This window comes from Trichechus manatus, unplaced genomic scaffold, assembly GCF_000243295.1.
Source record: "Trichechus manatus latirostris isolate Lorelei unplaced genomic scaffold, TriManLat1.0 scaffold00015, whole genome shotgun sequence".
NCBI classification, from domain to species: domain Eukaryota; kingdom Metazoa; phylum Chordata; class Mammalia; order Sirenia; family Trichechidae; genus Trichechus; species Trichechus manatus.
Window position 1 is genome coordinate 2,445,130 of NW_004443951.1, and position 14,788 is coordinate 2,459,917.

Here is a 14,788-nt window from a genome sequence, read left to right on the forward strand (position 1 = left end):
AAAAAAGCAACACCAGCAGCCAACAAATGGCACTCAGAGAGCCGGCCCGTTCGGCTGTCTGGAATCCAAGCAGCCGGTGCTTCCCGGACAAGAGACTGTGGCTGCGGGAAGCAGAGGAGGCCGAGTGGGGGTGAAGAACGGTGGGGGGTGGGAAAGTGTATATCGCAAATTACCGGTTGTTTTGTCTCCCTCTGGAAGCTCTGTGAAGCTGCTTTCTCGTCCCCCATTTGCTGGTCTCCGAAAGGAGTCCAAGATGGCGGATCCATGCTTCGTTAGCTGATAGGGGACCTCTGCATGAATCTCTCCTCGCTCTCTGTTCTCTGTCAGTTTTCTCACTCCATTTGGTGCTTGGCTGAGTTCTTTATCTCTTCATTTGATGTTTTGGGGTTTCAGGATTGTTGTTTTCTCTGTTCGGCTTCGTTCTTCGGATCTTTGCTGTGGAGGGACGGCGTGGGGCTTCTGCCTAGAGCGCCATTTTGCCGGAAATCCCGGCTTTCTTCTTATATATCTTGCTAATGATCATTCTTGAATCTGTGGTTTGACGTCTTTTTGTCAGTTTTGGAAAACTCTCAGACGTTATGCCTTCAAATATTGTTTATGCTCTATTCTTTCTCTCCTCTCCTTCCAGGACTCCAATTGAATGTATGATAGACCTTCTTACTACATCTCTTTTTGTCTCTTCCCTCTCTTCTGTATTTTTCATCCTTCGGTTTCTCTGTGCTTCACTCATGATATTTCCTTCGGACTATCTTCTAAGTTACTAGTTTTCTATTCAGTTGTGGAAATCTATTATTAAACTCATTCATCTTAATTTTGATAATCTTATTTTTCAATTCCGTAATTTATGCTTTGTTTCCTTTTTCTTAATTCACTGTTCTCTGTCAAAGTTTTCAATACTGTCTCTGCTCCCTGAACACATTCACATTGGTCATTTTAAAAGTCTGTGTCTGATAATTCTGTTATGTGAATCCCCTGTAGGTCTGTTTATCTTGGTTTTCAGTCATGTTATCCTGTCATTTTGTGTGTTTGATTACTTTTTACTACATGCTGGACATTATATATGATAATATGTAGAAAAAAATTGAGGCCCAGGATGATATTATCTTTCTTCAAAGATATTTCTTTTGCTTCAAGCAGGCAGGTAGGGGCACTAATGCTCTCAAATCCCTTTAATCTAATTTCAGATGAGTATGATTTGAAATTGGGATTGAGTCCCTGTGTGGGCCTATTTCCAAATTCACACTTATTCCTAAAGTACAACTGTTTCAGGTCCCAATCCAAAGCATGAGGGGTAACCAGGGCCTCTACTCTTTGGTGGGTCCTAGACTTCCATTTTTGTTTCCCTGGCCCTATGAGGCTGTCCAAAGCTCTACACACCTTTCTCGGTCTCTCGTCTACCTCTCTCAGAACTGGCAGACACTTCTAGAGCAAAAGTAACCTCAAATATTGAGCTTGCCTCTGCAAGTTTCCTTCTTTGATGAAAGCATGCTTATTCATCGGGGATGCACTGATTACCTAACAGGCAGAATTTCTAACTTGACAATTTCTAACCAACTAGCTGCCTATGTTGACATACAAAGCATATTTAGATATATGTTCCCAAGGTAAAATAAACTTGTTGAGTTTCCCTAGGAAAAGATTATTAACTTCTAAAGCAGAGGTTGGCAAACTATGGCCTGTGTGCCAAATCTAGCCTACCGACCACTTGTTTTTTGTGGTAAAAATATATATAACAAAGTATTTGCCACTTAAACATGTTTTACATGTACAATTCAGTGACATTAATCGCGTTCATCATGTTGTGCAACCATCACCACCATCCAATTTCAAATTTTTCTATCACCCTTAACAGAAACTCAGTGCCCCCTAAGCAATGACTCTTCCTCCCTCCCACCCCTGGTAACCACTAATAAAGTTTGGTCTCCATACATGTGTCTATTCTAGACATTCCACGTAAGTGGGATCATACAATATTTGTCCTTTTGTGACTGCTGCCACTTGTTTCTATAAATAAAGTTTTACTGAAACACAGCCACACCTATTCATCTGTATTTTGTCTGTGGCTGCCTTCATGGTACAACAACAGAAACGAGTAGCTGCGACAGGCCATATGGCCTACAGATCCTAAAATACTGACTATCTGGCCGTTTACAGAAAAAGTTTGCCAACCCTTGCTCTAAGCAACAATTCTCAATACAGTAACGTGTGGAAGAATATGCCAGTGATATTCCCCTAAAGGATTACATCAGAATGGAAGGGGGCAGACATGGGTAGTTTTAAAAAGCGTATTTAGTATGCCTACCTTTTCTATAACATAAACTACAAAACTAATAAAGCCCAACAAAATCTTCTTGGGTAAACAAGATAAAAGGAGAAAGTATTACATGCCAGGGGCATATGTTTAAAAGTTGAGAAAATCTGCCCTAGAGACTGTAAAAAAAAATATTTGCTATTAAGGCTATCCTTTTTATGTTTCCCCTTCAATAGGGATGCGCCCCCTGGAAGCTGCTGCCAAGGGCAACAATCAGGTTCACTGGAAGAAACCTCAGGCTGGCCCTCAATAAGCCCTTCTAAGAAGAGAAGAAAATATTAATAGAAGCAGAAGATAGCAGATATTTTCTATTTCCTTCTTCCAACATTTCTATCTGCACCTCCCCTCAACAATTCCCTCCTGCCACTCTCTAAGCAATTTTACACAAATCTACAACTTCAGATACACCTACATTCTGAGGACTCCTAGTCCTACATGCTGAGGACTAAATTTCCAGCCTAGCTTTCTCTATTGAATTCTAGATCCATATAGTCTCCTGCCTACTGAGACATTTCTATCTAGATGATCCATAGTACCTCAAAAGTAACACGCGTGAAACGCATGTTCTCCCTCAAAGCTTGTCTTCCTCTGGTGTCTTCTCATGATAGGCCAATAGAATCACTATTACCCAGTCATATCAAATAAATCATCTTTAACTCCTTCTTCACCCTTCAAATCCAACTGGTCAGAGCTCTTAAATTTGACCTCTCCTCTCCATTTCTACTGCCCTTGTTGCAATACTAAACATTTCTTACCTGCACTACTTAACAGCCTCCTAAGAATTCCTGGTCTCTGGTATTGCCACTATCCAACTAGAAGAATGCCAGACTGATCTACCTGAAGTGCAATATAATATCATGTGATCTTTTGCTAAAACCTCATTCATATTCTTGGGCATAGCATTTGAAGTGTTTCGTAGCTGCATCTCCTGTCACCCATACACTACTAACTCTGTCCCTCCGCTCACACGCACAACCACTCACCAAACCTCCTTGTAATCTCAAATTTCTATGTCTAGGAATAGGCCTAGAGCACCCTTCCCCTACCCTTTTACTGGGTAATCTTAGTCATCCCAGCTCAAATTTATCTTCTTCATAATAATTTCTCCCTCTGTGATTCTATAGCATTTTGAAAAAAAAAAAATGTCTGCTTTTCCCACATCTCAGAGGCTCATGCTTGGGAGGCCTAAGCATGTAGCAGTTGTTCCATCAAAGTTAGCTGAGTAACTGAGCAGATCAGATCCTGTGCAGTGGGTGCCTTAAAATTACTTTGTTTAAAACCAAACTACAATAGCATTTTAAAATGATATTTGCACATCAGAGTTAGAATTCCTTTCCCAGGTTTGACCTTTGGAGTGAGTTATGTTCTATCACCAAAACTACCAGTAATATCTGCAATATTTCAAACTTATTTCTTATCAGTCGTTAATATATCATCTGGATTTTTTTCATGCTTCTGACTTTCCAGAAATATCAACCCTGGTTACTGTAAACAATTCCTTCTCCCAATTATTTAGTCTTTTGAAAATAAAAAGTCTATAAGAATTCTACATTTTAAATAGAATCTGTTACCAAAAATTCATAACCTTCAACTCTGAGCAATTTTCAGAGCTACACTAATGTGCTATGATACCTGTTTATAGTTTAACTTTTTCTGAAGGTTTTCATCAACTCCAAATATGAACTGGATGGACAGAGGACAGTACAGAAGCAACAAAGCAGATTTAGGAGGAAACGTAAGATTTAATACTTTTTTATTTGATTCAATTCAATAACATTTACTTACTATGAGAGATCTCCAGGGTAGAGGGAAGTAAGTCACAGTCTTAGGCCTCAAGGATTTCATATAATAAAGGGAATAAAAACAATCTAGGTACACTGTAACCAAACCAAAACTGGATAGGGACCTGTGAGGACAAAGTGCTGTGATATTTAAAGGGAGATAGTACCTGAGATGGACTATAAATAAAAGATAAGAATTTTCACAACAGAAATGATATTCGAGACAGAGAAAGAAGGGTGAGAGGGCAGAGAGGAGAAAAGGCCCAAGAGCTTGTAAAAGGTGGAATATAATAGATTCTAAAAAAGAAGTGTGTGATGAGATGGATAAACAATTCCCACGACTTTCAGGAAAAAAGGTAGCCAATTAGTGTAAAAAGCTACAGCACGGCTGAAAGGAAAGAGGACTGACAATAAAGACAAGGACATTCAACTTCATAATCACATCGTTGGTAGTCTTACCTGACCTCAGTGAAGAGGAGGAAAACTAGATTGTGCCAGGTATTACAGCACAGGAAAACAAAGGTGACTCAGTATAAAAGGTTCATCATGAAAAAGAATAATTAAGGCAAGGAGAAAAACAGATTTTTTAGAATAGGGAAGACCTGAACATGTTTGCTGACAGAGGGGAAAGACGGAATGGAAAGGGAAAGATGGCAAGACTGAAAAGAGAGAGGCTATACTTGGAACAGAGTTACAGAAAGTGGTTGCAAACAAAAGTATGTAAGGAGGAGAGCTGGGTCTTCGAAAGAAGAGAGGCTCTATTCCTCTGGGAAAAAGGAACACTTCTTAAAGACAGTTGAGCAAGGAAGTTGAGTGATCCTGAAGCGGATGGGAAAGAAAGTGCTTGGAGGCTTGAGGAGAGCAGGCATTTGCAAAAGATGAATAAAGTCAGCAAGAGACAAATAAAAAGGATTCTAGCAGCAGTAAGGGCTTAGCTAGATTCAGAAACATAAATTTTCAAAGATGCAATCAGCATTTTTGATGACTTTTAAACAACCTCAGAAGCCTGGAAGGCTACAGTGACCACTAAAGCAAATTGTGGGAAAGCAAACCAAAAAGTGACTCGTCTAAATTACTCAGGTGGTGGGGCTGGGACCAGTATCTGGCACTCTCTTTAACTATGCTGCTTCCTTTTTGAACAGGATTTTCCTAACGTTAAAGTTAAAACTTTTCTGGTTAAGTTTAAAAGCTAATGGCTAGTTTTAAAGCCATGTTATTAAAGCCATGTAATGAGATACTTACTGTATGCAGTACTGAGACAATGAAACTTGGACTTTTTACACATAAGACGTCATCAACTGTGAAAACCATAGATTAGTTGCCAGACCAGACCCAGAGTGTCACTTACCTGGCTGCTTCAGGAAAACCCATCTTGTACACCGTTACAACCACAGCGCCTCCAAGGCCTATATTATGCTGCAGAGCAACCTTTGCACCAGGAACTTGCCTTTTTCCGGCTTCCCCTCTCAGCTGCCAGCAGAGTTCAGCACACTGACCCAGACCTAACAAATCGAACGCAGAGCAGTCAGATTCCGTAGGTTTAGAAAGCAACCCCAACCAGCTTTCTCAAGCCAGAAAAGGCAAACGTTTAATTTTGACTTAATTAAAGCATTTAATTAAGCCGAGCCCCACGTTTCCTTAAAAGTAACTTAGTCTCTTAAAAGCAAGAAGGGTTTGCAGCTAGTTATTCTCCCCACTCAAGTAATCGCTGTATTTACGCTTAAGAAATTCCTTGAACTCTTTAAGCTTTATGCATCCTTATCCAACCTGTCATTTTCTAGAACGTTGAAAGAAAAAACTCCGAATATATCTCTGACCCAGGCAAAACAGCATACAAATACGTAATCGAATTTAACCATTTTTAATTTATCAAAAGAAAATAATCCAGGATTTGGGAGCTCATTTTCCCTAGAAAACTGAACTGGTATGAAGAATCTTCCTATTATTTTCCCCAGATGGTTCCCAACAAGAATGAATTCCTTCCCATCTACTCACAGGTATTCACAAGAATAGCCCTGGATTCACAAAAATAGCGTTTTGTCCCCTGGGGAGCAAATTAAGATTTTTAGAGCTGGACGGAACTTACTGATGTAAGCACTGAGAAACAGGAAGATTAAATAATTTGTGGATGCGTGGAAGGAAGCGAATTACAGAGTTGGAATTAGAACCCATGTTTCTTCACTTAAAATTTGTTTGTGTTTCTACCAGTCCAGCTACTCTGGAGAGCTGAGTTAAGAATGTTCTATCAGAATAGGGGAAGCCCTGGTGGTGTAGTGGTTAGGAGTTTGGCTGCTAACCAAAAGGCAGTTTGAGTCCACCAGGCGCTCCTTGGAAACCCTGTGGGGCAGTTCTACTCTGTCCTATAGGGTCGCTCTGAGTCGGAATCGACTTGATGGCAATGGGTTTGTTTTTTTTTTCTGTTTTGTTTTTTGTTTTCGGTATCAGGATAGGCTGGTTTCACTATTCTGGAGCAGCTCTCCAGAGGTCTACAATGTCTGTTCTCCCACCCTACTCCCCAGTTACAACTTCTGATTCCTGAGTACCTGTGACAGTTGCCTGCATAAATCCCAATCTCCCCAAGAAATTTAATTGCCACTTCTCATTTCCAGGCAGTATCTATATATTTGCAGAATATATATCTTAAACACTGTTATAAAATAGATAACTTGACACCCTGTAATGATTTTTTAAATCGTGGACATTTTGAAAATTAATAAGGAAAATCAAGTGAATGATTCTATTACTACCCAAACTTTGGGGCAATCAATTTTACTGGAAATTTGCCTTATAAAAAGCCTCAAAATTTAATGAGTATGAAATTGGTAAGGCAGAAGTAAAACTATTCCTGTTCGCAGATGGCATGATCATACACATAGAAAATCCCAGAGACTCCACTAGAAAGCCACTGGAACAAATAGAAAGATTCAGCAAAGTGGCAGCGTACAAGATCAACATACAAAAATCAGTTGGATTCGTCCACGCTAACAGTGAGAACTCCAAAAAGGAAATCAGGAAAACAAGAACATTTACAACAGCCCACAAAAAGATAAAACACTTAGGAATAAATCTAACTAGGGACATAAAAGACTTATACAAAGAAAACTACAAAACACTACTGCAAGAAACCAAGAGAGACCTACATAAATGAAAAAACATACCATGCTCATGGATAGGAAGACTTAACATTGTGAAAATGTCAATAATACTCAAAGCGATATACAGATATAATGCAATCCCAATCCAATTCCAACAATATTCTTTAATGAGATGGAAAAACGAATCACCACCTTTATATGGAAAGGAAAAAGGCCCCGGATAAACAGAGCATTATTCAAGAAAAAGAACAAAGTAGAATGCCTCACACTCCCTGATCTCAGAACCTACTATATAGCCACGGTGGTCAAAACAGCCTAGTACTGGTACAAGGACAGACATATAGACCAATGGAACAGAACTAAGAATACAGAAGTAAATTCATCCACCTATGGACAGATAATCTTCGACAAAGGATTGAAGTCCGTTAAATGGGGAAAGGAAAGTCTCTTTAACAAATGGTGCTGGCAAAACTGGATATCCATTTGTAGGAAAATGAAACAAGATCCATACCTCACACCATACACAAAAACCAACTTAAAATGGATCAAAGATCTAAATGTAAAACCTAAAAATACAAAGATCATGGAAGAAAACATAAGGACAATACTAGGGGCCCTAATATACGGCATAAATAGTATACCAAACATAACTAAAAATACACAAACACCAGAAGATAAACTATATAACTGGGATCTCCTAAAAAATTAAACACTTATGGTCATCAAGAGACTTCACCAAAAGACTAAAAAGAGAACCTACAGACTGGAAAAAAATTTTTGGCTATAACATATCTGACAAGGGGCTAAACTCTAAAATTTATAGAAAACTGCAACACCTCAACAACAGAAAGACAAACAATCCAATTTAAAAATGGGCCAAGGAAACTAATTTGCTCTGTAAATTTTTACCGAATGTACAAAATTTTTTTAAAAACACAAAACAATAATAGAAGTTGAAGAAAGAAGTACACCAAAGTGTAGTTCAGTATTTGGAACACAGCAGGAATTTCATACCAATTCATTAGATTTTCAATTCTTTAAGGGATCTTAAGTTTATACCTAAGTATTAATTTATTTTACTTTTATTTTTGATACAATTTTTCTAAAATGCACCATATATTTTGCTGCCTTATTAAAGAGGATAGTGTTAATCTTTTCGTGGAAATTCAAAGCAATAATAGTGAACAATAATTATTATCTCTACTATATCACATGATGATGCCGTCAGGAACTACCAAGTTAAAACCTTTTTACCCCTCCGTAAGAAGCTCCAGCTGCTTTTGAAACTATTTCTGTCTCCTACCTACTCAGGTTATCAGAACTGTCAGCATGTCTGCCTGTAGACCCTTTTCCCCGTTCTTCTAGTTATTTGCTTCTAACCTGCTGGACTTGAAAAACCTGATAACTAAATTTGTTAGAATAATTTCTAAGATTAAGGAACAAAAAGGCTCTTAGAAAAAGCCTGGGAGATATCTTGTGAGTTAAATACATACATTTTACAGGATCATGTGGGATTTTCAAAGCTCACAAGCCTTTTTTGCTTACTTTATAGTTGGTTGGTGATGGTAGGTTCCTGCTTCCCAAAGAAGGATCTATGAAAAGCTAGTCCCATGAGATGCTCCATGGCAAAAGAATTCTATAAGCTAATAAATGTGGGAAATACTTCATAGTAACACCCAATCCTAACCCCAATCCTTATTTCCACCCTAGCCATGCATATAAAAGGCTGAGCTGGCCTACAGAAATAGATAAAACTTGTTTCATTTTATCTAACCTGGGGTTTCCCAAACTTTTTCAAGAGGTCTCTGCAGCCAAATAACACACATTAACCAGCCTCAGAAGTCAGAATTTCTTGGAAAAATATCTGGTCTATATAACTGAACTTCTTTTTCGTAGCACTCACAACTACTTGAATTTATATTATTTATTTGTTTCTTTTTTATAGTCTATCAGGGGTCAGCAAACTACAGCCCATGGGCCAAAGATATCCCCACTGCCTATTTTTTTGTACAGCTGTGGGCTAAAAATGGTTTTGCATGTTTAAATGGTTGGTAAAAAGAAAGATAACATTTCATGGCATGTGAAAAGTGTATGAAATTCAAATTTCAGTGTCCATAAATAAAACTTTATTGGAATACCAAAAAAAAAAAAAGGGGGGGGGCAAAGGACATGAAGAGACACTTCAACAGGAAGACATTCAGATGGCTAACAAACACATGAAGAGATGCTTGTGATCATTAGCCATTAAAGAGATGCCAATCAAAACTACAATGAGATACCACCTCACCCGGGCAATAATGGCACTGATTAAAAAAACAGAAGACAAATGCCGGTGAGGCTGTGGGGAGATTAGCCTTATACACTGCTGGTGGGAATGTAAAATGGTATAACCATTATGGAAAACAGTATGGCAATTCCTTAAAACGCTAGAGATAGAATTACCATATGGATCCAGCAACCCGGCTGCTAGGTATACAGCCATGAGAAATAAGAGCCATAACACGAATAGACATATGCATATGCATGGAAACAACCTAAATGCCCATCAACGGATGAATGGATAAACAAAATATGGTACATACACACAATGAAATACTATGCAACAATAAAGAATAATGATGAATCTGCAAAACATCTCACAACATGGAAGAATCTGGAAGACATTACACTAAATGAAATGAGTCAATTACAAAAGGACAAATATTGTAGGAGACCACAATTATAAAAAGTCAAGAATAGGTTTACACACAAGAAACATTCTTTGATGGTTACTAGAGATGGGAGGGGGAGGGAGGGAGAATCACTAGGTAGTAGACATGTGTTAATTCTGGTGAAGAGTAAGGCAATAAATGATATGGGGGAAAGAAGTCAGCACAATGTGACCAATGCAAAGGAAGACACTAAAAGGTATGCAAAAATAAAGGGTAACTACAGTAAATGCTATAAACATATACAATCCTGCAATAACAGTAATAACAATAATTTGGGAGTAGATACACAGGCTAATATGTATGCTAAATAGGTGAGGGGGCTGTACATGAGTATACTCGTGTACACATATAGGTATGGTTGTAGGTATCTCTACATACAATATTTGTAAATGCTGTAGTATACTCACATACATAATAGAGCATATGGGGGTACAGTTATAGAAACTGCTTAGAAATTGGGACTGAACTACTGGACATGAAGGCTAAGGACCATAGTCTCAGGGGACATCTAGGTCAGTTAGCAAAACACAGTTCATAAAGATAATGTTCTACATTCTAGCCTGGTGAGTTGTGTCTGGGGTCTTAAAAGCTTGCGAGCGGTCATCTAAGAAGCAGCTATTGGTCTCTCCCTGCCCGGAACAAAGGATACCAAAGAAAATTGAAGACTCAAGGAAGCAAATAGTCCAAAGGACTAATGGCCCACATGAACTACAGCCTCGTCTAACCTGCAACTAGAAGAACTAGATGGTGCCTGGCTACCACTACCAACCACTCTGACCGTGATCACAGTTGAAGGTCCTGGGTAAAAGGGGTTAAAAATATAGAACAAAATTCAAATTAAAAAAAAAAAAAAAGACCACACTTACTGGTCTGAAGGAGACTGGAGGAACCCCCCCAAAACTATTGCCCTAAGACAACCTTCTAACTTAAAATTATAGACACTCCAGGAGGCCACCTTTCAGCCAAATAATAGACAGGGCTATAAAATCAATAACATCCATAAAGAATGTGCTCCTTAGAACAATCTACTATGCGAGACCAAAAGGGCAGCATTTGCCCGAAACCAAAGATGAGAACAGAGGGAGGGACAGGAAAACCGGACTAATGGAAATAGGAACCTGGGGAGGAAACAGGGAGAGTGCTGACACACTGCAGGGATTCCAACAAAAATCATGAAACAATTTTTGTGTGTAAGAATCGCTGAATGGAAAGTTACTTTGCTATGTAAACTTTCACCTAACGCACAATAAAATGTTTAAAAAAATTTAATGAGTATGTACGACAAAAGTAGTAAAACAGGTCTTACATATACGTGGTTGGGAAAAATCTGCTGTCTTCACAAAAGTATAAATATACGTGTTACAAATATTTGAGAAATTATTTAGCTTCACTATTGATCAAATCAAATAGAAAGATACATTTTTAACCAATCAAATTGGTAAGGATATTTAAAAACAAGAATAACCAATGCTGGGAAGACTATGGCAAGACAGCCACCCCCACAGAGCGCTAGCTAGAGTCTAAATCAGTAAAAACTCTTTAGAAAGCAATGTATGGTGTTACTAAGAGCGTTTCAGATGCTTTGAAATCCATTCTGTGAAAATAAATGTCAGTAAAGTTTTACATACAAAGCTATCTTTTCATCATATTGCTATAACAGTGAAAAACTGGAAATAACGTAGAAGTGAAGTAACTGAGGAACGGTTACATAAATTCTGAGCTATCCATATGACAAAGTACTATGCTGCTGTTTAAAAATGCTCACAAAATTTTCAACAACACAGAAAAATACTTATGATATAATCCTAAGTGAAAATGGTACCATCAAATATTTACTTAAATATTTACTCAATGCCTATTAGGTGCCAAGCACTGCACGAGGCTCAAAAGATCCAGCAATAAACAATATAGGTATGGTTCTTTCCCTCATGAAGCTGGTAGTCCGAGATATAAACACGCAGGCATTTATAATATTCTGATAATGCTACCATAGGTGTAAGCACAGGTGCTATAAGAGCACAGAGGAGGGATACCTAGCATAGCCTGGAAGGTGAAGGAATGATTCCAAGATGAATGGAGATCTACACTGAGAATCTCCAGATAAAGAGTAACAGTAGTTGCTGTTGTTGTTGTTGTTAGCTGCCACTGAGTGGCCCCCAACTCATGGCCACCCCATGTGTTACAGAGTAGAACTGCTCCATAGGGTGTTCTTGGCTGTGCTCTTTTCAGAAGCAGTTTGCCAGGCAAAAAGGAAGAAAGAATGCTTCAGGAAGAGAGAAGAGAAGAAGGAACACAGCCTGCTCGAGGAATAGAAAGTTAAGTGAGTGAGGCTAGAGCAAAGAGAGCACTTAAGAGAGCCAGTATATGCCGGTGTATGGGGGGAGGAGGGCGGACACAGGGGTGGAAGAAGAGGGAGGAGGAAAGAGAAAAAGTGGAGGTGTGAGGAAGAGAGAGAGAGTCTGAGTCAGAGAGCCTGAAAAGAGAGTAGGAGGAAGACAGGGAAAGGGAAAAAGAGAGCGATGAGTGTGTATGTTGAGGTGGGCCAAAAGGTAAGCAGAGATGAGATATTAAAGTGCCTTATGCTTTGCGCTAAATAGTCTGGACATAAGTAACATGGACTATCCCAAGAGAAATGAAAATTATTTGAGAGTTTCAAATACAAGAATGATAACATCAAACTTGCCTGCAAAAGATTAAGATTACTCTAGTTGGAGCGTGAAGAACAGGGACAAATCACAATGTGTGACTCTCCTAGAGACATCTGCAAACAGCTAAAATTTGGCTACCAAAAAAACCAACCGACTGTCATCGAGTCAATTCTGACTCACAGAAACTCTATAAGATAGAGTAAAACTGCCCCATAGCATTTCCAGGGCTGTAAATCTCTACAGAAGCAGACTGCCACATTTTTCTCCCACAGAGCGGCTAGTGGGTTCAAACCTTTGATCTTTCAGTTAGCAGCTGAGGACTTTAGCCACTGTGCCAACAGGCCTTTCCCCAAATCTGGCTAGAATGAACAAAAAAAAAGTAAGCCTAAATAAATGAAAAAGAAAAAAAAAAAAAAGAAGCAAAGCAAAAAACAATGGAGAATGTACAAAAGTATGTATTCTAGGAAGCAGATCCTCCTGTTTTTGCTTTTTAAGAATATCTCAAATGTTCTTATAACATCTCTGTGAGCTAGGCAAAGAAAGTATTCACTATCTCCATTAAAAGACAAGGAAATAGAGGAGATTTAAGAACCTCTATTACCAGTGAATACCTTATGAATCACAACAGAATACTGTCCAATGTAGTGCTGGAAGATGAGTCCCTTAGGTTGGAAGGCACTACACAGTAACTGCAACAATGGACTCAAACATACTAAGGATCATAAAGATGGCACAGGACTCGACAAGGTTTCATTCTGTTATACATAAGGTTGCCATGAGTCAGAGCTGACTTGATGGGAACTAACAACATTAATTCATACGCTCATTCATTCAGCATTTATTGAAAGTATATTATTGACTGACTGTGTTAGTTAATGCAGATACAAAGATTAAAAATCATAAGATATGAAACTTCTTCTTAAGAAACTCACAATAGGGGAGACAAGGAAACAAATCATTCCTCGGATGGTTTAAGCACCTAATGGCATTGTGTAAGTATAGTAATAGTATATGTACCAGTGATGGAGGTTGCATATCACAATTTCTAGAAGGGGTGAACATATTAAAATATAATTTAGCACTTAGAAAACCTAAAACTCTACTGTTTTTATAATATAAATGATAGAAAACAAGGTCTCTCAAGACCTCTGGGCATATGTAGAAAGCACCGAGTCTCAAGAAGGCAAAGGTGAGGCAGGGCTGAGATGGTGATACTGAGTATGACATGGACCTCAAACAGTCATGTGGAACACAGAGGAGACAGTAAGGCAGTTTTCTTTCTTTTTTTTAATTTCTAGTCTAGAGCTCTTTTTATGCAAGATAGCATAATTTTAAAGTTAAGAAATAAACTGTTCTGGTTAAAGAGTCACCTACACCCTGGGTTTCTTGAGAGGACTATTTAGAGAATATGTAGGAAAATACCTAACACTGTGCCTGGCACATTTTTATCCCTCAAAACAAACAACAAACAAACCTGTCAATTCACTCCTTGGTTGTCAATATTCAAAGAATATTGAAAAGATAAAACATATATTCAAAGAATAAAATCTATTTAATCATACAAAGTTGTCTAGAAGAATACTGAAGCACTTCCAGGTGTTGCAATAATTTCAATCACACCACACAGCTGGAATTGCAGAAAATGTGGTACACTGAGATAAATCTCTACTCATCATGTGCCCAACTCACAGCAAAGAAGGAAGAAAAGAGGGAGGGAATAAAGATTTATGCTATCGATGTTTTTTTCTGGTCATTTGCTTTTGGCAAAAGCTGAGTGCCGGAGGGAAACATACCGATTCGTATCTGAGCTTTCTGGTTGTTTACATTCAGAATAAACAGAATTTTCTTGTATTTCTAAAGTCTGCGAAGGGTAGAAGTCAAAAGCTGACCTCAGAAATCCATTGACACGAAGGCGTGGCAGACAGTTACAAAAGCATAAACTATCTGAGCAAATTTTTTTCCCTTCTTTGTAAAACTTCTGGCATTGAACTGAAGACTGTATTTTCCTCTCCTTGGGAAAAAAATAAGATATCAAACGTGAACATGCTATGTGAAAGAAACAGGCATCTTATCATAGTAGTGTATTCCATCAATGATGCTCTTCTAAGGTTAAAGTTTAAAATTTAACCTTACCTAAAGAATTTGATCTTTGTCCTTAGTTCCTGAGAGATAATTCCTAAAACCTTGGAATTTTCCTAACAGTTTAAGTGTCCTTGATAAGGACTCCAGACCTGACAGGTTA

General features: G+C 38.3%; 1 protein-coding gene across 3 annotated transcripts in view; it reads right to left on the bottom strand.

Moving 5' to 3' along the window:
• SCP2 (sterol carrier protein 2) overlaps window positions 1–14,788 on the bottom strand; it is a 155,460-nt gene that overhangs the window by 43,469 nt on the left and 97,203 nt on the right. For all 3 annotated transcript variants that reach the window (XM_023727059.1, XM_023727058.1, XM_023727060.1), the window contains one exon: window positions 5,441–5,594. In XM_023727059.1, coding sequence (XP_023582827.1) covers window positions 5,441–5,594 — 154 coding nt within the window. The remainder of the gene's footprint in view (window positions 1–5,440; window positions 5,595–14,788) is intronic.